The 25,926-nt window shown below is 45.4% G+C and overlaps 1 protein-coding gene across 1 annotated transcript; it reads left to right on the top strand.

Annotated features, from left to right (window-relative positions):
* Nucleotides 1-311: 311 nt before the first annotated feature.
* LOC124035401 (ceramide synthase 2-like) lies at nucleotides 312-25,926 on the top strand. The gene is made up of 10 exons (XM_046348852.1): nucleotides 312-440; nucleotides 9,952-10,125; nucleotides 12,113-12,230; nucleotides 14,322-14,440; nucleotides 14,566-14,623; nucleotides 15,165-15,215; nucleotides 19,000-19,092; nucleotides 19,795-19,923; nucleotides 21,696-21,802; nucleotides 25,773-25,926. Exons 2-10 carry the CDS (start codon nucleotides 9,953-9,955, stop codon nucleotides 25,924-25,926), a joined length of 1,002 nt encoding a protein of 333 aa, XP_046204808.1. The 5' UTR covers nucleotides 312-440; nucleotide 9,952.

The following is a 25,926-nucleotide window of genomic DNA, read 5'->3' as shown; positions in this document are numbered from 1 at the left end:
AGGACCTACCTTACCTGGTTTCCCTTCTGAGGGTGAGGACAGGACCTACCTTACCTGGTTTCCCTACTGAGGGTGAGGACAGGACCTACCTTACCTGGTTTCCCTACTGAGGGTGAGGACAGGACCTACCTTACCTGGTTTCCCTACTGAGGGTGAGGACAGGACCTACCTTACCTAGTTTGCATATTGAGGGTGGAATGGTGGGAAGCCTTGTGGTATATTCTGTTTCCCTATGACCTTGGATTCATTGTATGGTTTCAGGGAATGTGCTGTAGGAGTGTTGTCTGGGGTCCTCTACCTGGGATGTGAATAGCTATCGCTTCCTTTCTGTTGTTTTACACCTGTCCTCGTTAACGGAGGAGCGGGTTTCAACTCGAGTCTGTCCCAAGCAACCGGTGGGAGTTGTATGAGTGAGGTTGATGTTAAATTGGCTCTTTCAGGTGAGCATGTCCCCTGTTAGAGGAGCTAAGCTTTATCTTACATTTTAGGATTAGACTGAATAGACCCTCTGTTTTCTTAGTAGGTCAGTGAGTGTATAGAGATTCTCCACCTAAGGTTTTCTGAACGCTCTCGAGGTTGATTGATTTATAGTTTTGTAACTTAAACTCAAACTATGATGGATCTCTGGCACTTTAGCTGGATCGCCCACGTGAAGTCATCAGCATTCAACCAGTGAAGTGTAATTACCATTTTGGTTTAAATGGAACTGTAAAAAATCTCCAAATGTAATCAGAGTTTTAAGATTAATCTTGACTGGTTTTACTCTACTCTAAAGATGTTTGTGTTTGGAGAGCATGTACTCATGGAAACGGATTGCTTTACAGTTAACAGTGCCTGTCACAGTTCTTTGGGATATCTAGTGGTGTGTGTGTGTGTGTGTGTGTGTGTGTGTGTGTGTGTGTGTGTGTGTGTGTGTGTGTGTGTGTGTGTGTGTGTGTGTGTGTGTGTGTGTGTGTGTGTGTGTGTGTGTGTGTGTGTGTGTGTGTGTGTGTGTGTGTGTGTGTGTGTGTGTGTGTGTGTGTGTGTGTGGAATGAGGAAAACACTATTTATCCTCCCTTTCACCTTTTGGCCTCCTATTCTGCACTTAGTTGTACGTTTTGGACTGAACAGTCATTTTCAGGGTTAAAATCTAAAGATCATCTTTGATACATTGGAGCCATTGTTTTTTCAATCATTAAAATACTATGTGAGTTGAGCATACAGTCTGTTGTAGGTTCTGTCTTAATCACGTCTCTATACAAGTATAACGTCTTTCCCACTCAGTCATATTCTGCAAACCTCTTTTGCGTGATGTATGTATTTTATCTCTTCATGCACGTCAAAGATAATAAATCACTCCCTAGTTCTGGTACATTTATCAGGCTTGAGAAAGTTGATGAAAAAGTACGATACCAGTACAGTTGAACCCTGTGTCCCTGTATGTGGGATGGAGAGATAGAGACCAGGGAGAGAGAGAGACCAGGGAGAGAGAGAGATGGACAGATACCAGTACAGTTGAACCCTGTGTCCCTGTATGTGGGATGGAGAGATAGAGACCAGGGAGAGAGAGAGACCAGGGAGAGATAGAGACCAGGGAGAGAGAGAGACCAGGGAGAGATAGAGACCAGGGAGAGAGAGAGACCAGGGAGAGAGAGAGACCAGGGAGAGATAGAGACCAGGGAGAGAGAGAGACCAGGGAGAGAGAGAGACCAGGGAGAGAGAGAGATGGACAGATACCAGTACAGTTGAACCCTTGGTCCCTGTATGTGGGATGGAGAGATAGAGACCAGGGAGAGAGAGAGACCAGGGAGAGATAGAGACCAGGGAGAGAGAGAGACCAGGGAGAGAGAGAGATGGACAGATACCAGTACAGTTGAACCCTGTGTCCCTGTATGTGGGATGGAGAGAGAGAGACCAGGGAGAGAGAGAGACCAGGGAGAGAGAGAGATGGACAGATACCAGTACAGTTGAACCCTGTGTCCCTGTATGTGGGATGGAGAGAGAGAGACCAGGGAGAGAGAGAGAGTCAGAGGAGAGAAAGAGACCAGGGAGAGAGAGAGAGTCAGAGGAGAGAGAGAGATGGACAGATACCAGTACAGTTGAACCCTGTGTCCCTGTATGTGGGATGGAGAGAGACAGACCAGGGAGAGAGAGAGATGGACAGATACCAGTACAGTTGAACCCTGTGCCCCTGTATGTGGGGGATGAGAGAGAGAGAGACCAGGGAGAGAGAGAGAGTCAGAGGAGAGAAAGAGATGGACAGATACCAGTACAGTTGAACCCTGTGCCCCTGTATGTGTGGATGGAGGGAGAGAGAGAGACCAGGGAGAGAGAGAGACCAGGGAGAGAGAGAGTCAGAGGAGAGAAAGAGATGGACAGATACCAGTACAGTTGAACCCTGTGTCCCTGTATGTGTGATGGAGAGAGAGAGACCAGGGGAGAGGGAGAGAGAGAGATGGACAGATACCAGTACAGTTGAACCCTGTGTCCCTGTATGTGTGATGGAGAGAGAGAGACCAGGGAGAGAGAGAGACCAGGGAGAGAGAGAGATGGACAGATACCAGTACAGTTGAACCCTGTGTCCCTGTATGTGTGATGGAGAGAGAGAGACCAGGGAGAGAGAGAGACCAGGGAGAGAGAGAGATGGACAGATACCAGTACAGTTGAACCCTGTGTCCCTGTATGTGTGATGGAGAGAGAGAGACCAGGGAGAGAGAGAGTCAGAGGAGAGAAAGAGATGGACAGATACCAGCGGGAGAGAGAAAGAAACAGAGAGACCAGGGAGGGAGAGGAGAAAGAGAAGGAAACATACAATATGCAGACAGAGTGTGGTTTGTCATGTTCGTCACTGACTGAATGTCTGAATCCCCAGATGATCTTCAGCAGAACGCTAACAATGCAAAGGGCCTTCCTTATCGGCTGTGTTCTACCGCTAATACACACTGCCCATCGCTCTATGGACTAGTCCGACGTGACTAGGTTGTCTAGCATGGCTGCTAGTATAGGATAAACTGTAATGTTCCCCCAGGTGAAAATTGTCTTAGACACACAGTACTGCTGTATACATGATAAACACTGTACATTACATCCTCAACATAATACCTACCCTACATTGAATATTACCCATGTCATACACCTTGAACCCATCTCATACAGCAACATACACCATACATATTGCACACTGCTATTCCAGAATGTTCTCTCAGTGGCATACTAACACAGGTCAGTTGGACTTATTGCTGTTCAGGTGTTGATAGACAAGTACTTGATAGACAGGTGTTTGATAGGTAGTTTGTATCTGTTGTAGTAAAACAAACATACAGGTACTCAGGCTAGGTAGTGCCAGTATGTAATATGCTTGGCGCCACGATATTATCTTTAAATCATAATGCAATTGCGTCACAGATGTGCAAGATAAGGTTAAACGCATAGACACAGAATTACTAGAAAGGACATTGCCCATCAGACCACAGCAATATAACTAGTATTCAATTTCTGTGGTTAAAATGTTGTTTTGTTGTTCCATTTCGACCTGTAGATCTGTTTGGTTGGTGATTCCATTGTCTCCGCAAAGACATTGTGATGTGGCGTTGTTGTTATGTTTTTTCAGGGCAGTGAAATGTGCTGAGTTACACACTGACTATACAGAACACTGCAGAGAGCCCTGGGATGTGTTGAGTTACACACTGACTATACAGAACACTGCAGAGAGCCCTGGGATGTGCTGAGTTACACACGGACTATACAGAACACTGCAGAGAGCCCTGGGATGTGTTGAGTTACACACTGACTATACAGAACACTGCAGAGAGCCCTGGGATGTGCTGAGTTACACACTGACTATACAGAACACTGCAGAGAGCCCTGGGATGTGCTGAGTTACACACTAACTATACAGAACACTGCAGAGAGCCCTGGGATGTGCTGAGTTACACACTGACTATACAGAACACTGCAGAGAGCCCTGGGATGTGCTGAGTTACACACTGACTATACAGAACACTGCAGAGAGCCCTGGGATGTGCTGAGTTACACACTGACTATACAGAACACTGCAGAGAGCCCTGGGATGTGCTGAGTTACACACTGACTATACAGAACACTGCAGAGAGCCCTGGGATGTGCTGAGTTACACACTGACTATACAGAACACTGCAGAGAGCCCTGGGATGTGCTGAGTTACACACTGACTATACAGAACACTGCAGAGAGCCCTGGGATGTGCTGAGTTACACACTGACTATACAGAACACTGCAGAGAGCCCTGGGATGTGCTGAGTTACACACTGACTATACAGAACACTGCAGAGAGCCCTGGGATGTGCTGAGTTACACACTGACTATACAGAACACTGCAGAGAGCCCTGGGATGTGCTGAGTTACACACTGACTATACAGAACACTGCAGAGAGCCCTGGGATGTGCTGAGTTACACACTGACTATACAGAACACTGCAGAGAGCCCTGGGATGTGCTGAGTTACACACTGACTATACAGAACACTGCAGAGAGCCCTGGGATGTGCTGAGTTACACACTGACTATACAGAACACTGCAGAGAGCCCTGGGATGTGCTGAGTTACACACTGACTATACAGAACACTGCAGAGAGCCCTGGGATGTGCTGAGTTACACACTGACTATACAGAACACTGCAGAGAGCCCTGGGATGTGCTGAGTTACACACTGACTATACAGAACACTGCAGAGAGCCCTGGGATGTGCTGAGTTACACACTGACTATACAGAACACTGCAGAGAGCCCTGGGATGTGCTGAGTTACACACTGACTATACAGAACACTGCAGAGAGCCCTGGGATGTGCTGAGTTACACACTGACTATACAGAACACTGCAGAGAGCCCTGGGATGTGCTGAGTTACACACTGACATACAGAACACTGCAGAGAGCCCTGGGATGTGCTGAGTTACACACTGACTATACAGAACACTGCAGAGAGCCCTGGGATGTGCTGAGTTACACACTGACTATACAGAACACTGCAGAGAGCCCTGGGATGTGCTGAGTTACACACTGACTATACAGAACACTGCAGAGAGCCCTGGGATGTGCTGAGTTACACACTGACTATACAGAACACTGCAGAGAGCCCTGGGATGTGCTGAGTTACACACTGACTATACAGAACACTGCAGAGAGCCCTGGGATGTGCTGAGTTACACACTGACTATACAGAACACTGCAGAGAGCCCTGGGATGTGCTGAGTTACACACTGACTATACAGAACACTGCAGAGAGCCCTGGGATGTGCTGAGTTACACACTGACTATACAGAACACTGCAGAGAGCCCTGGGATGTGCTGAGTTACACACTGACTATACAGAACACTGCAGAGAGCCCTGGGATGTGCTGAGTTACACACTGACTATACAGAACACTGCAGAGACCCTGGGATGTGCTGAGTTACACACTGACTATACAGAACACTGCAGAGAGCCCTGGGATGTGCTGAGTTACACACTGACTATACAGAACACTGCAGAGAGCCCTGGGATGTGCTGAGTTACACACTGACTATACAGAACACTGCAGAGAGCCCTGGGATGTGCTGAGTTACACACTGACTATACAGAACACTGCAGAGAGCCCTGGGATGTGCTGACATCAGCAGTGATGTCATCAAAATGGACCCCATGGGGGCAACGAGTCTCACACACAAATGCGAGCATGTCACACACACACACACACACACACACACACACACACACACACACACACACACACACACACACACACACACACACACACACACACACACACACACACACACACACACACACACACACACACACACACACACACACACACACACCTCAGTGTGAAAGACTAAATGACAAGAAGAGTAAATAGTCTGCACTCGTTTAGGGGCGTGTGTGTGTGTCATCAGAATCTGCCCAGGGCCATAGAGGCCCCCTATTGATATTGTTGACATTATTCACGAGTAGTTTTCCCTTTCGCCCTGTTTTCCCTTCACATGAATCAGTCTGTACGTTAGGGATTATCAACTAGATTCAGCCTAGGAATGATTACTTCCATGAGTGGATGGTTGGGGTGTAGACTACAAATTGACCGCAAGAAGCCCAAACCAATATAATATGTGACTAAGACATCATTTCAATCCTTGCTTACGTTTCTATACGCCACGGCTCTACCAGGCGTGGGAATACGTGGGAACACATTTACAACATTAAAATCACTTGGAGATGATTTCATGCTGTTTTTACAGTCTTATGTCCAACAATAAATAAATACTTGGGCTGAACACTTGGGGGGCCTAATAAAACCCCCCATTGGGGGAACACTGCTGTATGTCAACTCACTGCCATCTGGGATTCAAAGAACTCCATAACTCTTGAACCATGACTTGACCACTAGGGGTTGTGATCCGTTTCAGCGTTGATCTTGTTGTAGAAAAAAAGACAAAGACAAAAAGTCTAGTCTGTGATTTCCTGGGATATATGTTGCTAGGCTGCAGCCTGGGTTTCATTGTCTACCGCTGCCAGTGATGTTTTCTCTGCTGACCTGTGTGTTGGACAAGGTGTGGGGAAGCATCTTGAGAAAGAGGCGAAGGCTGTTGTGTCAATATTTGTATTGGAAATAAAGAACTGCATGTGCACTTGACTGGAGTGACCTAGGTTATACACACCCACACTATCTACACGACCTACAGCACTGGTGTCCAACGAACTCATCAACTCATGTTGTAAAATGGTATCAAATCTGACTGATAGTGAATGAATGCACTCTTGATATCCGGAACTAGTGATTTATGAACAATATATCATGATCAATTCCTGGTTAATAAATAAAGTACATGCAAATGCAAACTTTACCCAATTCTAAGTTCAACCCCTTAACTGTAATCCTATATTGGTTCAACTGCCATGTCAGTCTGCCAGATTAGAACAAATACCAACATGAGTTTTTCTCTTGGACATCATTTCACAGGCAATAGAACAGCAGAATAGTGTACTGCAATTTTACTTTGATACACTCTTCACCTTCTTTGACAAAACACACAATAACAGCGGCCGTGGGGAGGACAGTGGCTCTGTTTCCTCTACTGCAGATTCCATCTTTAAGGGTCAATCTGCCATTTGGGACTTCTATTTTTTAGACTTATAAATTAACGGTATATACACATTGTTTCTTGAAGAATCTAACTTTTATAGGTGCCTTATCAGCTTAGTTCAATTGCCTAACCCCATCAGAACCCAAAATATTAGTTTGTTTGTTTTACTCTGTTGTTTGTAAACAGTGTACTTGTAAACAAACTGTATTGCTTCAAAACATGGTTAAAGCTGCATTCAATAGCTTTGTGCTCAACCTGACAGAATTCAGATATAGATGGGAGTTATAGATCTGTCATTCAATAGCTTTGTGCTCAACCTGACAGAATTCAGATATAGATGGGAGTTATAGATCTGTCATTCAATAGCTTTGTGCTCAACCTGACAGAATTCAGATATAGATGGGAGTTATAGATCTGTCATTCTATAGCATTGTGCTCAACCTGACAGAATTCAGATATAGATGGGAGTTATAGATCTGTCATTCTATAGCATTGTGCTCAACCTGACAGAATTCAGATATAGATGGGAGTTATAGATCTGTCATTCTATAGCATTGTGCTCAACCTGACAGAATTCAGATATAGATGGGAGTTATAGATCTGTCATTCTATAGCTTTGTGCTCAACCTGACAGAATTCAGATATAGATGGGAGTTATAGATCTGTCATTCAATAGCTTTGTGCTCAACCTGACAGAATTCAGATATAGATGGGAGTTATAGATCTGTCATTCAATAGCTTTGTGCTCAACCTGACAGAATTCAGATATAGATGGGAGTTATAGATCTGTCATTCTATAGCATTGTGCTCAACCTGACAGAATTCAGATATAGATGGGAGTTATAGATCTGTCATTCTATAGCATTGTGCTCAACCTGACAGAATTCAGATATAGATGGGAGTTATAGATCTGTCATTCTATAGCATTGTGCTCAACCTGACAGAATTCAGATATAGATGGGAGTTATAGATCTGTCATTCTATAGCATTGTGCTCAACCTGACAGAATTCAGATATAGATGGGAGTTATAGATCTGTCATTCTATAGCATTGTGCTCAACCTGACAGAATTCAGATATAGATGGGAGTTATAGATCTGTCATTCTATAGCTTTGTGCTCAACCTGACAGAATTCAGATATAGATGGGAGTTATAGATCTGTCATTCTATAGCATTGTGCTCAACCTGACAGAATTCAGATATAGATGGGAGTTATAGATCTGTCATTCTATAGCATTGTGCTCAACCTGACAGAATTCAGATATAGATGGGAGTTATAGATCTGTCATTCTATAGCTTTGTGCTCAACCTGACAGAATTCAGATATAGATGGGAGTTATAGATCTGTCATTATCATTGGAAGCATTTCCATGTACATCTATTTCTATAGCATTTGCTCAAATGACAGAATTCAAATAAAGATGGGAGTTATAGATCTGTCATTCTATAGCATTGTGCTCAACCTGACAGAATTCAATATAGATGGGAGTTAAGATCTGTCATTTAGCATTTGCTCAATTGACAGAATTCAGATATAGATGGGAGTTATAGATCTGTCATTCTTAGCATTGTGCTCAAACTGACAGAATTCAGATATAGATGGGAGTTATAGATCTGTCATTCTATAGCATTGTGCTCAACCTGACAGAATTCAGATATAGATGGGAGTTATAGATCTGTCATTTTAGCATGCTCAACCTGACAGAATTCAGATATAGATGGGAGTTATAGATCTGTCATTCAATTTTGCTCAAACAATGTAATATAGATGGGAGTTATTTGTCATTGTCTGGAAGCATTTCCATAAAAACTATTTCTATGTTTCCTCTTTAAATCAAATTCAAATCAAAGTTTCCTTTTAGCGTTGTAATCTTAGCATTTCCCATGTGGTTCAAACTGCTGAAAATACATTTACATTTATATTTACATTTACATTTAGGTCTTTATCAGACTTACAAATTGGTGCATTCACTTATGACATCCATGGCCTCACTTATAACAGTGGTGGCTGGTGCATTCACCTTATGACATCCAGTGGAACAGTCACATCCAAAAATACTATGTTTTTTGGATGTTGAAAATATAAATGTTTAGATGGTACAATGTTTGCAAACAATGTAAACAATGTTTTTGAGGTGCTGGATTAAAAACATCTATTCAGCAAATGATTGAAAGAGACTCTGCACACTGTAATCTTGCTCCCATGTGGTTTATTGGCGACATCGTTTCCACTTTACTTTAGGTCTTCATCAGGCCTCACTTGATAACAGTGGTGGCTGGTGGCACGTTAAATGTGCTTTTGGCTGGAACGGAATAAATGGAATGGTATCAAACACTGGTTCCATGTTTTTGGAAGCATTTCATTGACACCATTTCAGCCATTACTATGAACTGTCCTCTCCTCACCAGCCTCCTCTGTTCGATAACGTGATACCTATTGACTTGTGTTTTCTAACATAACGCTCCTCTTCCACCCCTGTGTCGTTAGGATGATTGACACCTTATACGAGTGGATCTGGTGGGTCCTCTCCTCACCAGCCTCCTCTGTTCGATAACGTGATACCTATTGACATGTGTTTTCTAACATAACGCTCCTCTTCTACCCCTGTGTCGTTAGGATGATTGACACCTTATACGAGTGGATCTGGTGGGGCCTCTCCTCACCAGCCTCCTCTGTTCGATAACGTGATACCTATTGACATGTGTTTTCTAACATAACGCTCCTCTTCTACCCCTGTGTCGTTAGGATGATTGACACCTTATACAAGTGGATCTGGTGGGTCCTCTCCTCACCAGCCTCCTCTGTTCGATAACGTGATACCTATTGACATGTGTTTTCTAACATAACGCTCCTCTTCTACCCCTGTGTCGTTAGGATGATTGACACCCTATATGAGTGGATCTGGTGGGACCGCTTCTGGCTGCCAGTCAACCTGACCTGGGCGGACCTAGAGGACCGAGATGGGCGTGTCTACGCCAAAGCCTCTGACCTCTATGTGACGTTGCCTTACGCCATAGGCTTCCTACTGGTCAGATACCTGTTCGAAAGGTGAGCTTGCTGAACATATAGGGGCAGTTTCCCAGACAAAGATTAAGCCTTGACTAAGAAACATGTTCTCCTGTAGTCCTGGCTCAGTTAGTAGAGCATGGCGCTTGCATTGCCAGGATGGAGGGTTTAATTCCCGGGACCAGCCATACCTAAAAGGTTTGCTCACTTGACTGTATGTGGCTTTGGATAGAAGTCTGCTAAATGACAGGTACAGTGCAGTGGAAAAGTATTGGCCTCCTTTCTGATTTTTGATACTGCTGTCTGGGGTTTTAGGCTGGGTTTCTGTACAGCACTTTGAGATATCAGCTGATGTACGAAGGGCTATAGAAATACATTTGATTTGATTTGATTTATCAGATCTTCAACCAAAACCTCATTTTAGATAAAGGCAACCTGAGTTTACAAATAGCACAACAAAATGGATTCTTATTTGATTTATTTAATTAACAAAGTTATCCAACACCCAATTCTCCTGTGTGAAAAAAGTCATTTCCCCCTTGCACTCAATATACTGGTTGTGCCACCTTTATCTGCGATGACTGCAAGCAAACACTTCCTGTAGTTGTTGATCAGTCTCTCACATCGCCGTGGAGGAATTCTGGCCCACTCTTGCATGCAGGACTGCTTTAACTCAGCGACATTTGTGGGTTTTCAAGCATGAACTGCTCGTTTCTAGTCCTGCCACAGCATCTCAATTGGGATTAGGTCTGGACTTTGGCCAGGCCATTCCAAAACTTCAAATGTGTAGCTTTTTAGCCATTTTCATGTAAACTTGATTGTGTGTTTTGGATCATTGTCTTGCTGCATGACCCAGCAGTGCTTCAGTTTCAGCTCACAGACAGAATCCCTGACATTCTTCTGTAGAATTCTGTGATACAGAGCAGAATTCATGGCTTCTTCTACTAAGGCAAGTCGTCCAGCTACCTGATTCCTGAGGCAGCAAAGCATCCCCAAACCATCACACTACCAACACCATGCTTGACAGTTGGTATGAGGTTCTTACTGTGGAATGCAGTGTTTGGTTTTCTCCAGACATAATGGGACCCATCTCATCTAACCAGTTGACTCAAGTTTGCCAAAAAGCACCTGGAAGCACCTGGATGATCATCAAGACTCTTGGAAGGATGCTCTATGGACAGATGAGTCAAAAGTATCACTTTTTGCCTTGCTCAAGGGCACGTTGACAGAGCCTTGTCGGCTTGTGGATTTGTACCAGCAGCCTTTAAGTTACTGGCTCAATGCTCTAACTACTAGGCTACCTGCCACACATTGCAGCTAAAAGTGGCACAACCAGTTATTGAGTCTAAGGGGACCTTACTTTTTCACACAGGGCATTGGGTGTTGCATAACTTTGTTTATGAAATAAGTATGTAATTGTTGTGTTATTTGTTCACTCGTGTTCCTTTATCTAATATTAAGATCTGGTTGAATATCTGGTAACATTCAGTATAAACAATATGTGAAAGTAGAGAAAATTAGCAAATACTTTTTCACATCACTGTAATATATTATATTTTGATCAATGGAGATTCTCCATTGAAATGGTTTCTAGTCCAGGACAATGCTGTGTCCAGAGAACCGGCTCATACTCCGTGCTGTTTATATACTACTAAACCATGTTTAGTTCAAACCTCTACCTCACTGTCTCCCTACACCATAGAATTCCTACTCATCAGATACCAGTTTGAAAGGAGAGCTCGCTGAACAAAAAAAGCCCCTTTTATAGGTTGCTACAGGGAAGTAGATGTTAAGTTACAATTTAGCTGCTTTGCTACTGTGTTTGTGCCTGTGTGCATCTGTGTGTTTATTCAAGTTAATTTAGTTGGAGGCAATGATTCTCGTTTGCCGTGTAGTTAATCTCACCTGTGGTAACTTGCATGTGCCTACAAGGTAAAAATTCTACCAGTTTTGAAAATGAAAAAATCGGAACATTCTGCCCCATTGTAAAGTCCAATATATTTAACTGCGTCTGTATGTTGTCCCCCAGGTTGATAGCCACGCCTCTAGCAGCCTCAGTGGGGATCCGGGAGAAGGCCAGACTGAGAGTACCAGACAACCCCATCCTCAAACTCTACTATCTCTCTCACTCCAGAAACCCTGGCCAGGTATTAACCCTACACATTAGAAATCACACTTACACCTTTTACATATAGTCCTAATTATTAGTGTCAATATCAAACGTCATTGCACTATGAGATCATACACATTCTAATGGATAGTACAAACCCTGCCCATCTGTCACTCTGGTCAAACCCTGCCCATCTGTCACTCTGGTCAAACCCTGCCCATCTGTCACTCTGGTCAAACCCTGCCCATCTGTCACTCTGGTCAAACCCTGCCCATCTGTCACTCTGGTCAAACCCTGCCCATCTGTCACTCTGGTCAAACCCTGCCCATCTGTCACTCTGGTCAAACCCTGCCCATCTGTCACTCTGGTCAAACCCTGCCCATCTGTCACTCTGGTCAAACCCTGCCCATCTGTCACTCTGGTCAAACCCTGCCCATCTGTCACTCTGGTCAAACCCTGCCCATCTGTCACTCTGGTCAAACCCTGCCCATCTGTCACTCTGGTCAAACCCTGCCCATCTGTCACTCTGGTCAAACCCTGCCCATCTGTCACTCTGGTCAAACCCTGCCCATCTGTCACTCTGGTCAAACCCTGCCCATCTGTCACTCTGGTCAAACCCTGCCCATCTGTCACTCTGGTCAAACCCTGCCCATCTGTCACTCTGGTCAAACCCTGCCCATCTGTCACTCTGGTCAAACCCTGCCCATCTGTCACTCTGGTCAAACCCTGCCCATCTGTCACTCTGGTCAAACCCTGCCCATCTGTCACTCTGGTCAAACCCTGCCCATCTGTCACTCTGGTCAAACCCTGCCCATCTGTCACTCTGGTCAAACCCTGCCCATCTGTCACTCTGGTCAAACCCTGCCCATCTGTCACTCTGGTCAAACCCTGCCCATCTGTCACTCTGGTCAAACCCTGCCCATCTGTCATCTGGTCAAACCCTGCCCATCTATCACTCTGGTCAAACACTGCCATCTGGCAGACTGCCATCTACACTCCTGAATCCCTGGTTGGAGGATGCTGATGCTCTGACCAACTCATTAGCCATTTGGTTGGAGTGTGGTTAGAGTGTCAGCCCTGTGATTGGAAGGTTGGGGGTTTGATCCCTGGTCTAGTCATACCAAAGACAACCAATATCTCCTGACACTGCTCTGCTAGGGAGTCAGCATTAAGGAGTTGGATTGTAGCATACGGCACTGCGATAGAAATTCAAGTAGATTTGGTTGGATTCAAGTGAATTCACCTGTTCAGGGGTGTACTTGTATCATGTCCAGCTGCCTCAGGCTACAGGTATAGGGGATGGGCTCCGGCCCTGTGGGCCATTCTGGCTCAGACAGGGGTACTATCATACAGTATATCTGCTGTTCAGACCTGTGATCGTGTACATCACCCAGATGTCCAGCTGCCTCAGGCTACAGGTATAGGGGATGGGCTCCGGCCCTGTGGGCCATTCTGGCTCAGACAGGGGTACTATCATACAGTATATCTGCTGTTCAGACCTGTGATCGTGTACATCACCCAGATGTCCAGCTAACCAACCTCTAATGCAGATACTATGCTCCAGGCCAAATGTTTTGGTCCATGACTCACCATGTGGTCATGAGGGATGTTAATGTTTATCCACATGACTTTCTCCCTTTACCCATCTCTCCACATGAGGTGTGTGTGCGCGAGCGTATGTGTAAGTCTTTGTGTCAATGCGTCTATATGCACTTGTGTGCGTACGCACACACATTTGTGTGGCTATGTGTGCTTATGTGTGTGAATTTCCACACATCTGTGTGCATCTGCGTGCGTGTGTGTGTGAGTCTCCTGATGTGTGTATATCATCAGACGGTCCTGACAGTCTTTGAAGGGATTATTGAAACCTCACACCACGAGACCTCTCTCTCAGATCTAAATACCCTGATGGTTATTTTGCTCATGGTCCAGTGTCTTACCGAAATCTCAAGTAGCCAGCGAAATGAAACAAGTAGCCAGCTAGTGGGGACAAATTTGCCCTACTAAAGTGATTTTGGTGACATCTGATTTACCCCAATGTATGGAAGTCAACTTAGCATAAGGGTTAGTAGCCCTGTTTAGCTGGCAGCTGGTGCTAATCAAACACACTTGGTTCCCTCCCTCCCAGGCAGTTATAGATGGTCTGTCTAAGAAGAGCGGCTGGTGCGTTAGGCAGGTGGAGCGCTGGTTCAGAAAGAGAAGAAACCAGGATCGTCCCGGAGTACTGAAGAAGTTCAGAGAGGCTAGGTAAAGCTGTGTGTTGTGTGTGAGAGTATAGCTTATTCCACATTTTCACCTTTCACTCAGTAGTGTTTTTCTTCTTCTTATATTATTGTCCCTTGTCTGTCTCGGTCTCTGTCTCTGTTTTGCAGTTGGAGGTTTGTGTTCTATCTGTTGGCGTTAATTGGAGGAGTTGTGTCCCTGTATGATGTGAGTAGTGACTCTAGTGATCCTATGCTTCTCAAACACAAGTCTTTACAAGATAACAATTAAGTGCGTGTGAAGAGATTTCAAGATGTGGAGTGAGGTTACTGTGTCTTAACTCTGTTACATTCAGTACCACCAAAACACACAGCAAATACAAATTCCTAACACTTTATGATATGTTATACACATGAAATGAACATCCTCAAAGTAGAACTTTAACAGGTTGTCCCGGGTAAAAGCAGAGAGAAGGTCAAAATGGAAGACTCAATTGCTGGATAAAAATATTATCTGAGCTGAGCTGAAATGGAGAACTTCTTTTCAGTCCTTCTACCCTGAAGTGAAGGAGGGGAGAGGAGGATAAGGGGAAGAGGGGAGGAGAGGACAGAGAGATGAGCTCTATGGGAATTTGACGGTGATGGCTTCAGCAAGTGTCTGAAGGCCTCGAGGGCAATGCCGGTGTAAATTGAAAGCATCATGATGAGATTGTCCTGTAATGTTCTTTAAAGATTTCACTGCATGTGTCTCCTTTTGTTTTGTATTTCAGAAAGAATGGTTCTATGATACGAGGGAAGTGTGGAATGGATTTCCAAAACAGGTGTGTGTGTGTGTGTGTGTGTGTGTGTGTGTGTGTGTGTGTGTGTGTGTGTGTGTGTGTGTGTGTGTGTGTGTGTGTGTGTGTGTGTGTGTGTGTGTGTGTGTGTGTGTGTGTGTGTGTGTGTGTGTGTGTGTGTGTGTGTGTGTGTGTGTGTGTGTGTGTGTGTGTGTGTGTGTGTGTGTGTTTTCTAGTACTGAGCAATTAGTGCTTTTTGAGGCCAGTTTGATTATTAATAAAATGATCAGGATTTCTGGTTTCTGTATGCATTATGTGGATTGAATGCTGAAACAACACAGAATAAAACAGTGAATAACAGTGCCATGATGGTAGTGATCGCCCTACTACATCGCACAGTTCAGGCTTGATCTGATTTCTCTCTAGAGAAACTGCACATTGACCTCACAGAAAAAATCTAATAATTGAACTGATGTTGACCAATTAGTTGTTACATTTCTTTGGCTAATCGCTCAGCACTACTGGTCATTTACCAGGGTGATTTTGAAGAGCTCTCACACTCCCCTTACTCTTCTCACGTGTCTCCACACTACTATAACCAACCAGGAAGAAAAACACCATATCATACTTGAACAGGCGCAGCTTGGCTGACGCTTTCTAACCATGTCCAGATTTATGAGTCACACATAAAACATATAAAACTAGTCGATAATACTGATTCTCAGGTCCAAAATACACAGGTCCATATTTAGTAGTGAGACTGTTTTTAAATGTATCTTTAACAAATGGGGGAATGTGTGGCTTAGATTGCTGTTCAGTCTTTACTGGGTGCCAGGTCCTAATCAAAGGAATGATGATGTCACCCAAACTGGAACGGAGACAATAGGATTATGTTTGATCAGGCTCCACACCTAACAATGTTGCCTGGGGTTTAAAGCAGGTCACGTCCCAGATGGCGCCTCCTATTGGCCCTGGTCAAACGGAGTGCACTACATCAGGACTAGAGTGCCAATTGGGATGAAGGCATAGTTTGTTTGAGAGATTTTGGATGTGTCTTATGTGATCGTATTTGCAACAAAGAATTCAACACAGTTGGTAACTACTTGGTATCCAACTTGTTGGCCTACTTAGTAGGGCTAATTTTGATGAATCCCCCAAAATAAAAAGTGGTATTAGATAGACTAATTATTATGCAATTGCAATTTTAACCATGTAGTTGCTAAGTAAATACCAACTGTAGCGTAGTGTAAAACACCATGTAGCTCTGGTGCCGTATGTATCAATCAAATTCAATGAATCAAATGTATCTATAAACCCCTTTTTACATCAGCCGATGTCACAAAGTGCTGTACAGAAACCCAGCCTAAAACCCCAAACAGCAAGCAATGCAGGTGTAGAAGCACAGTGGCTAGGAAAAACTCCCTAGAAAGGCAGGAACCTAGGAAGAAACCTAGTGAGGAACCAGGCTCTGAGGCGTGACCAGTCGGGAGCCGGGTAGAGATTTTAACAGTACATGGCCAAGATGTTCAAACGTTCATAGATGACCAGCAGGGTCAAATAATAATAATCACAGTGGTTGTAGAGGGTGCAACAGTTGGCTCAGTTGGCTTTTCATAGCCGAACATTCAGAGATAGAGACAGCAGGTGCGGTACGAAAACAGCAGATCCTGGACAAGGTAGCACGTCCAGATCAGGTTTCCATAGCCGCATTCAGAACAGTTGAAACTGGAGCAGCAGTACGACCAAGTGGACTGGGGACAGCAAGGAGTCATCAGGCCAGGTAGTCCTGAGGCATGGTCCTAGGGCTCAGGTCCTCCGAGAGAAAGAGAAAGAGAGAGAGAGAGAATTAGAGAGAGCATACTTAAATTCACACTAGACACCGGATAAGACAGGAGAAATACTGCAGATATAACAGACGGACCTTAGCCCCCCGACACAAACTACTGCAGCATAAATACTGGCGGCTGAGACATGAGGGGACGGGAGACACTGTGGGCCCATCCGACTATACCTCCGGACAGGGCCAACCAAGCAGGATATAACCCCACCCATTTTGCCAAAGCACAGCCCCCACACCACTAGAGGGATATCTTCAACAACCAACTTACTACTGAGAAAAGGCAGAGTATAGCCCACGAATATCTCCCCCCAGCACGAACCCGAGGGGTCTTGTGACCGCAGCGTACGTGTAGGTATGTACGGCAGGACCAATCAGAAAGATAGGTAGGAGCAAGTCCATGTAATGCTTTGTAGGTTAGCAGTAAAACCTTGAAATCAGCCCTTGCCTTGATAGGAAGCCAGTATAGAGAGGCTAGCACTGGAGTAATATGATCAATTTTTTGGGTTCTAGTCAAGATTCCAGCTGTTTTTTAGCACTAACTGAAGTTTATTTTGTGCTTTATCCGGGTAGCTGGAAAGGAGAGCATTGCAGTAGTCTAACCTAGAAGTGACAAAAGCATAGATTCATTTTTCTGCATCATTTTTGGACAGAAAGTTTCAGATTTTTGCAATGTTACGTAGATGGAAAAAACTGTCCTTGAAACAGGGGACTCTAAGTAGGATCTGCTGATCTATGACCAGTTGTCCCCTGTCCACGTTGTCTTATTCATTCTGATCTAAAACTCCAAACTGATCTTAAATCATCACTCTACTCTAAGATGCTTGATGGCTACACAGCCCCTGATTTCTTTGCCCCAGCTAGAGACACTGTCTCCGTTCTAAATGGCCCCATATTTAGTGCACTACTTTTGAACAGAGGCCTTTGCACTGTATAGGGAATAGGGTGCCATTTCAGATGCAAACACTCAGACATAGGAGAAGGGATTTGGAGAGCTCTTTGTTTTGAGTCTGTTCTGTTGGAATGTGATTCACTCATGGCACTGTAAGATTATGTTACCTGTTACTGGTGTCTTCTCTCTCTCTCTCTCTCTCTCTCTCTCTCTCTCTCTCTCTCTCTCTCTCTCTCTCTCTCTCTCTCTCTCTCTCTCTCTCTCTCTCTCTCTCTCTCTCTCTCTCTCTCTCTCTCTCTCTCTCTCTCTCTCTCTCTCTCTCTCTCTCTCTCTCTCTCTCTCTCTCTCTCTCTCTCTCTCTCTCTCTCTCTCTCTCTCTCTCTCTCTCTCTCTCTCTCTCTCTCTCTCTCTCTCTCTCTCTCTCTCTCTCTCTCTCTCTCTCTCTCTCTCTCTCTCTCTCTCATCTCTCTCTCTCATTTACATTTACATTTCTCTCTCTCTTCTCTCTCTCTCTCTCTCTCTCTCTCTTCTCTCTCTCTCTCTCATTTACATTTACTCATTTACATTTACATTTACATTTACATTTAAGTCATTTAGCAGACGCTCTTATCCAGAGCGACTTACAAATTGGTGCATTCACCTTATGACATCCAGTGGAACAGTCACTTTACAATAGTGCATCTAAATCTTAAAGGGGGGGGTGAGAGGGAATACTTATCCTATCCTAGGTATTCCTTAAAGAGGTGGGGTTTCAGGTGTCTCCGGAAGGTGGTGATTGACTCCGCTGTCCTGGCGTCGTGAGGGAGTTTGTTCCACCATTGGGGGGCCAGAGCAGCGAACAGTTTTGACTGTCTCTCTCTCTCTCTCTCTCTCTCTCTCTCTCTCTCTCTCTCTCTCTCTCTCTCTCTCTCTCTCTCTCTCTCTCTCTCTCTCTCTCTCTGTCTCACTCTCTCTCTCTCTCTCTCTCTCTCTCTCTCTCTCTCTCTCTCTCTCTCTCTCTCTCTCTCTCTCTCTCTCTCTCTCTCTCTCTCTCTCTCTCTCTCTCTCTCTCTCTCTCTCTCTCTCTCTCTCTCTCTCTCTCTCTCTCTCTCTCTCTATAGACTATGCTGGATTCTCAGTACTGGTACTACATCCTGGAGATGAGCTTCTATGGTTCGCTTCTCTTCAGAGTCACTTTTGATGTCAAGAGGAAGGTGAGAGTCGGGGATCCCAGTCCCTGCCAGCCCCTATGGGCTTTTCTCAAGCTCTGCTTTCTTTCCCATACACCTGCATTATCCTCCACTCTCTGACCCGTTTAACTGAGAAGCTCTGCTTTCTTTCCCATACACCTGCATTATCCTCCACTCTCTGACCCGTTTAACTGAGAAGCTCTGCTTTCTTTCCCATACACCTGCATTATCCTCCACTCTCTGACCCGTTTAACTGAGAAGCTCTGCTTACTTTCCCATACACCTGCATTATCCTCCACTCTCTAACCCGTTTAACTGAGAAGCTCTGCTTTCTTTCCCATACACCTGCATTATCCTCCACTCTCTGACCCGTTTAACTGAGAAGCTCTGCTTTCTCACATTAGTTACCTACTGCAGTCCTAATTAGATAGTGGCCTGCCTGCCACCTCTGACAGGCCAGCACATTAAACATCTTATGGAGATGAAAAGTAGAAAGTATGAGACATTTTTATCAAAGTAAATTGCAGTTGGCTACTCATAAGCAATTACAGTTAATGATCTTTTCCACTATATTAGTTGTTCCAACCTGCCTCACATTGTCCATCTGCCAGCTTAGTTATGCATGTTACACTATCAAGTGGTTTTGAGGACACGTAGTAGAATAACAACAGTAGCTACAGAAACAACAGCGACAGGTGAAGATGTTTGTTGTGTTGTCTCCTCTAGGACTTTAAGGAACAGATCATCCACCATTTGGCCACCCTGACACTGCTGTCCTTCTCTTGGTGTGTCAACTACATCCGGATAGGAACCCTGGTGATGCTCATCCACGATGCCTCCGACGTCCTGCTAGAGGTCTGCTACCATGTGGAGTGTCTGTGTGTGGTGTGTTCTGTGTGTGGTGTGTTCTGTGTGGTGTGTGGTGTGTTCTGTGTGGTGTGTTCTGTGTGGTGTGTAGTGTGTGGTGTGTTCTGTGTGGTGTGTTCTGTGTGGTGTGTAGTGTGTGGTGTGTTCTGTGTGGTGTGTTCTGTGTGGTGTGTTCTGTGTGTGTGTAGTGTGTGGTGTGTTCTGTGTGGTGTGTTCTGTGTGGTGTGTAGTGTGTTCTGTGTGGTGTGTAGTGTGTGGTGTGTTCTGTGTGGTGTGTTCTGTGTGGTGTGTAGTGTGTTCTGTGTGGTGTGTAGTGTGTGGTGTGTTCTGTGTGTGTGTAGTGTGTGGTGTGTTCTGTGTGTGTGTAGTGTGTGGTGTGTTCTGTGTGGTGTGTTGTGTGTGTAGTGTGTGGTGTGTTATGTGTGGTGTGTAGTGTGTGGTGTGTTCTGTGTGGTGTGTTATGTATGGTGTGTAGTGTGTGGTGTGTTCTGTGTGGTGTGTTCTGTGTGGTGTGTAGTGTGTGGTGTGTTTTGTGTGGTGTGTAGTGTGTGGTGTGTTCTGTGTGGTGTGTAGTGTGTGGTGTGTTCTGTATGGTGTGTTCTGTGTGGTGTGTAGTGTGTGGTGTGTTCTGTGTGGTGTGTAGTGTGTGGTGTGTAGTGTGTGGTGTGTTCTGTGTGGTGTGTAGTCTGTGGTGTGTTCTGTGTGGTTTGTTCTGTGTGGTGTGTTCTGTGTGGTGTGTAGTGTGTGGTGTGTTCTGTGTGGTGTGTTCTGTGTGGTGTGTTCTGTGTGGTGTGTGGTGTGTAGTGTGTGGTGTGTTCTGTGTGGTGTGTTCTGTGTGGTGTGTAGTGTGTGGTGTGTAGTGTGTGGTGTGTTCTGTGTGGTGTGTTCTGTGTGGTGTGTTCTGTGTGTGTGTAGTGTGTGGTGTGTTCTGTGTGGTGTGTAGTGTATGGTGTGTTCTGTGTGGTGTGTTCTGTGTGGTGTGTTCTGTGTGGTGTGTAGTGTATGGTGTGTTCTGTGTGGTGTGTTCTGTGTGGTGTGTTCTGTGTGGTGTGTTCTGTCTGTGTGTAGTGTGTGGTGTGTTCTGTGTGTGTGTGTGGCAGACACTTTTTTATTTATATATTTTTATTTTACCCCTTTATTTTACCATTTTGTGGTATCCAACTGGTAGATAAAGTCTTGTCTCATCACTGAAACTCCCGTATGGACTCGGGAGAGGTGAAGGTCGAGAGCCATGCGTCCACCTAAACACAACCCACAATGAACATTCACCCGGAAACCAGCCGCACCAATGTGTCGGAGGAACACTGTACACCTGGCCACCGTGTCAGCGTGCGCTGCACCCAGCCCGCTACAGGAGTTGCTAGTGCCCGATGGGACAAAGACATCCCTGCCCTCCAAACCCTCCCCTAACCCGCACGATGCTGGGCCAATTGTGCGACGCCCCATGGGTCTCCCGGTTCGCGGCCGGCTGCGACAGAGCCTGGACCCGAACCCAAAATCTCTGGTGGCACAGCTAGCACTGCGATGCCGTGCCTTAGACCACTGAGCCACTCGGGAGGCCAAGAGTGGCAGACACTTTTATCCAGAGCAACGGTTACATCCTAAATGGCCCACTGGTAAACATAGGGCTCATGTTAACAGTAGTGTACTGAACAGAAACGGGTGCATATAGAACACCCACATAGAGTGAGCTGTGACGTGTGTTTCTGGTAGAGGGGAGACTCACTGTGTGTTTTTCTCTCTTCTCTCTCCTACCCCAGTCTGCCAAGTTGTTTAACTACGCCAAATGGGAGAGAACCTGCAACAGTCTCTTTGTGGTGTTTGCCATTGTGTTCATGGTAACCCGACTGATCATCTTCCCATTCTGGTAAGGCAACTGACGAACCCTAGCTGTGTGTGTGTGCGCGTGTGCGTGTGTGTGTCTCTCTCTCTCTCTCTCTCTATTGTTTGTTCACCAATTGGCACACAGGAGGAGTGATTGTCAGGGGAATGTCTTTGTCTCCTGAGCGCTCAGTGATACAGAAGCCAATATTTATTGAATTATGTTCTGTTTACCTCTCCTGTGAGAAACAATCAACCATCTCATTTCACTCTGAAAGGCCAAACAAAGAGACGTTGAACTTTGCAAACGTACAAAACATCATGTTCTGTTCTCTGCAGAGAAAGTAAACCAGGGTCGTGTTCATTAGTGCACACCGTAGAAAAAGGTTATGCAACTGAAAGCGAAAACAAACGTTTACTTTTTTCCCCCACATATTTGAATTCTATATTTTTCCAGCTCTGTAGTCAGCCCCAAAAATGAAAACGAATGTTTCTGTTTGGTCAGGCTCAGGGTTCCTCTTCCTGTTTCAGTCTGGTGCCTGTTGAATACGACCCAATGTTTCTGTTTGGTCAGGCTCAGGTTTCCCCTTCCTGTTTCAGTCTGGTGCCTGTTGAATACGACCCAATGTTTCTGTTTGTTCAGGCTCAGGTTTCCCCTTCCTGTTTCAGTCTGGTGCCTGTTGAATACGACCCAATGTTTCTGTTTGGTCAGGCTCAGGGTTCCCCTTCCTGTTTCAGTCTGGTGCCTATTGAATACGACCCAATGTTTCTGTTTGGTCAGGCTCAGGTTTCCCTTTCCTGTTTCAGTCTGGTGCCTAGACCCAATGTTTCTGTTTGGTCAGGCTCAGGTTTCCCTTTCCCAGTCTGGTGCCTGTTGAATACGACCCAATGTTTCTGTTTGGTCAGGCTCAGGGTTCCCCTTCCTGTTTCAGTCTGGTGCCTGTTGAATACGACCCAATGTTTCTGTTTGGTCAGGCTCAGGGTTCCCCTTCCTGTTTCAGTCTGGTGCCTGTTGAATACGACCCAATGTTTCTGTTTGGTCAGGCTCAGGGTTCCCCTTCCTGTTTCAGTCTGGTGCCTGTTGAATACGACCCAATGTTTCTGTTTGGTCAGGCTCAGGTTTCCCTTCCTGTTTCAGTCTGGTGCCTGTTGAATACGACCCAATGTTTCTGTTTGGTCAGGCTCAGGTTTCCCCTTCCTGTTTCAGTCTGGTGCCTGTTGAATACGACCCAATGTTTCTGTTTGTTCAGGCTCAGGTTTCCCCTTCCTGTTTCAGTCTGGTGCCTGTTGAATACGACCCAATGTTTCTGTTTGGTCAGGCTCAGGGTTCCCCTTCCTGTTTCAGTCTGGTGCCTATTGAATACGACCCAATGTTTCTGTTTGGTCAGGCTCAGGTTTCCCTTTCCTGTTTCAGTCTTGCCTGTTTGACCCAATGTTTCTGTTTGGTCAGGCTCAGGGTTCCCCTTCCTGTTTCAGTCTGGTGCCTGTTGAATACGACCCAATGTTTCTGTTTGGTCAGGCTCAGGGTTCCCCTTCCTGTTTCAGAATACGACCCAATGTTTCTGTTTGGTCAGGCTCAGGGTTCCCCTTCCTGTTTCAGTCTGGTGCCTGTTGAATACGACCCAATGTTTCTGTTTGGTCAGGCTCAGGGTTCCCCTTCCTGTTTCAGTCTGGTGCTTGTTGAATACGACCCAATGTTTCTGTTTGGTCAGGCTCAGGGTTCCCCTTCCTGTTTCAGTCTGGTGCCTGTTGAATACGACCCAATGTTTCTGTTTGGTCAGGCTCAGGTTTCCCCTTCCTGTTTCAGTCTGGTGCCTGTTGAATACGACCCAATGTTTCTGTTTGGTCAGGCTCAGGGTTCCCCTTCCCCTTCCTGTTTCAGTTTCTCAGGTGCCTGTTGAATACGACCCAATGTTTCTGTTTGGTCAGGCTCAGGGTTCCCCTTCCTGTTTCAGTCTGGTGCCTGTTTCCTGTTTCAGTCTGGTGCCTGTTGAATACGACCCAATGTTTCTGTTTGGTCAGGCTCAGGGTTCCCCTTCCTGTTTCAGTCTGGTGCCTGTTGAATACGACCCAATGTTTCTTCAGGCTCAGGTTTCCCCTTCCTGTTTCAGTCTGGTGCCTGTTGGACCCAATGTTTCTGCCTGTTGAATACGACCCAATGTTTCTGTTTGGTCAGGCTCAGGTTTCCCCTTCCTGTTTCAGTCTGGTGCCTGTTGAATACGACCCAATGTTTCTGTTTGGTCAGGCTCAGGTTCCCCTTCCTGTTTCAGTCTGGTGCCTGTTGAATACGACCCAATGTTTCTCAGGGTTCCCCTTCCTGGTTAATCTTTCCTGAATTGGTTTGGTCAGGCTCAGGTTTCCCCTTCCTGTTTCAGTCTGGTGCCTGTTGAATACGACCCAATGTTTCTGTTTGGTCAGGCTCAGGGTTCCCCTTCCTGTTTCAGTCTGGTGCCTGTTGAATACGACCCAATGTTTCTGTTTGGTCAGGCTCAGGGTTCCCCTTCCTGTTTCAGTCTGGTGCCTGTTGAATACGACCCAATGTTTCTGTTTGGTCAGGCTCATTTCCCCTTCCTCAGTCTGGTGCCTGTTGAATAGACCCAATGTTTCTGTTTTCAGGCAAGGGTTCCCCTTCCTGTTTCAGTCTGGTGCCTGTTGAATAGCAAACCCAATGTTTCTGTTTGGTCAGGCTCAGGGTTCCCCTTCCTGTTTCAGTCTGGTGCCTGTTTCTACGACCCAATGTTTCTGTTTTCCATGTTTCAGTCTGGTGCCTGTTGAACACCACAATGTTTCTGTTTGTTCAGGCTCAGGTTTCCCCTTCCTGTTTCAGTCTGGTGCCTTTGAATACACCCAATGTTTCTGTTTGGTCAGGCTTATCAGTAGTCTGTATCATATAAATTCCTATTTTCAGTCTGGTGCCTGTTGAAAGTATCTTGCAAATAAAATGTTACCTGTTTGGTCAGCATCATTGTTTCTGTTTGGTCAGGCTCTTCCTGTTTCAGTCTGGTGCCACTGACCCAATGTTTCTGTTTGGTGTACCCCACACCCAATACCCAATGTTTCTGTTTGGTCAGGCTCAGGGTTCCCCTTCCTGTTTCAGTCTGGTGCCTGTTGAATGACCCAATGTTTCTGTTTTTGGTCAAGGCTGCTGGTTTCCTTCCTGTTCCTGCACATCTTCTGGGCCTACCTCATCCTGCGACCCAATGTTTCTGTTTGGTCGGGCTCAGGTTCCCCTTCCTGTTTCAGTCTGGTGCCTGTTGAATAGTCATGTTTCTGTTTTGGCAGTGGTTTATTTCCCTTTCTGTTTCCAGGCTCTTCTTCCCATTCCCTGTTATGACAGTTTCCAGGTTCCCTTCCTGGTCAGTCTGGTGCCTGTTGAATATGACCCAATGTTTCTGTTTGGTCAGGCTCAGGGTTCCCCTTCCTGTTTCCGTCTTCCTGTTGAATACGACCCAATGTTTCTGTTTGGTCAGGCTCAGGTTTCCCCTTCCTGTTTCAGTCTGGTGCCTGTTGAATACGACCCAATGTTTCCGCAACTGGTTAATCTTTCCTGAATTGGACGGCATTGAATGAGCACGAAAGCTGAGAAGCTAAACAATGTCCCCTTTCTCTCATGGACATTACTTACCAATTGACAGAACACCAGATTTCTTAGCTATCATTTTTGTACAGATAGTTACATAGTATTTACCTACTTATTTCAATAATGAAAAACCCCGATAAAGCAAAGAGTAGCCATTGTTTTCCTTCACAAAGGCTTGTGTTTAGGAGGCATGAAAAGCAAAAACATTTTTGAATTCTTACTGGTTATACCGCCTCTGCTTCACGTTGTTTTCTCACGTTCCATGCACACTGAACACCACCCAGGACAAGTGTAAATGTTTAACAGAGCTTATCATATCTAGTAGTCTGTATCATATAAATGTATATTTTAGCACTTCGGGTTTGTGAAAGTATCTTGCAAATAAAATGCATTACCATCATCAGCATCATTGTCTGTATTGGTTACGTCATTCCAGGCTGATCCACTGTACGTGGGTGTACCCCACACTCCAGTACCCCCCGTTCTTTGGTTACTACTTCTTCAACGTCATGCTGGTGGTCCTCCTGTTCCTGCACATCTTCTGGGCCTACCTCATCCTGCGCATGGTCAAGAAGTTTCTTGCAAAGTGA

The sequence above is a fragment of the Oncorhynchus gorbuscha genome, linkage group LG05 (assembly GCF_021184085.1).
Source record: "Oncorhynchus gorbuscha isolate QuinsamMale2020 ecotype Even-year linkage group LG05, OgorEven_v1.0, whole genome shotgun sequence".
NCBI classification, from domain to species: Eukaryota; Metazoa; Chordata; class Actinopteri; order Salmoniformes; family Salmonidae; genus Oncorhynchus; species Oncorhynchus gorbuscha.
The sequence above is the reverse complement of the archived record's forward strand: the minus strand, read 5'-3'. Positions and strand labels throughout refer to the sequence as shown.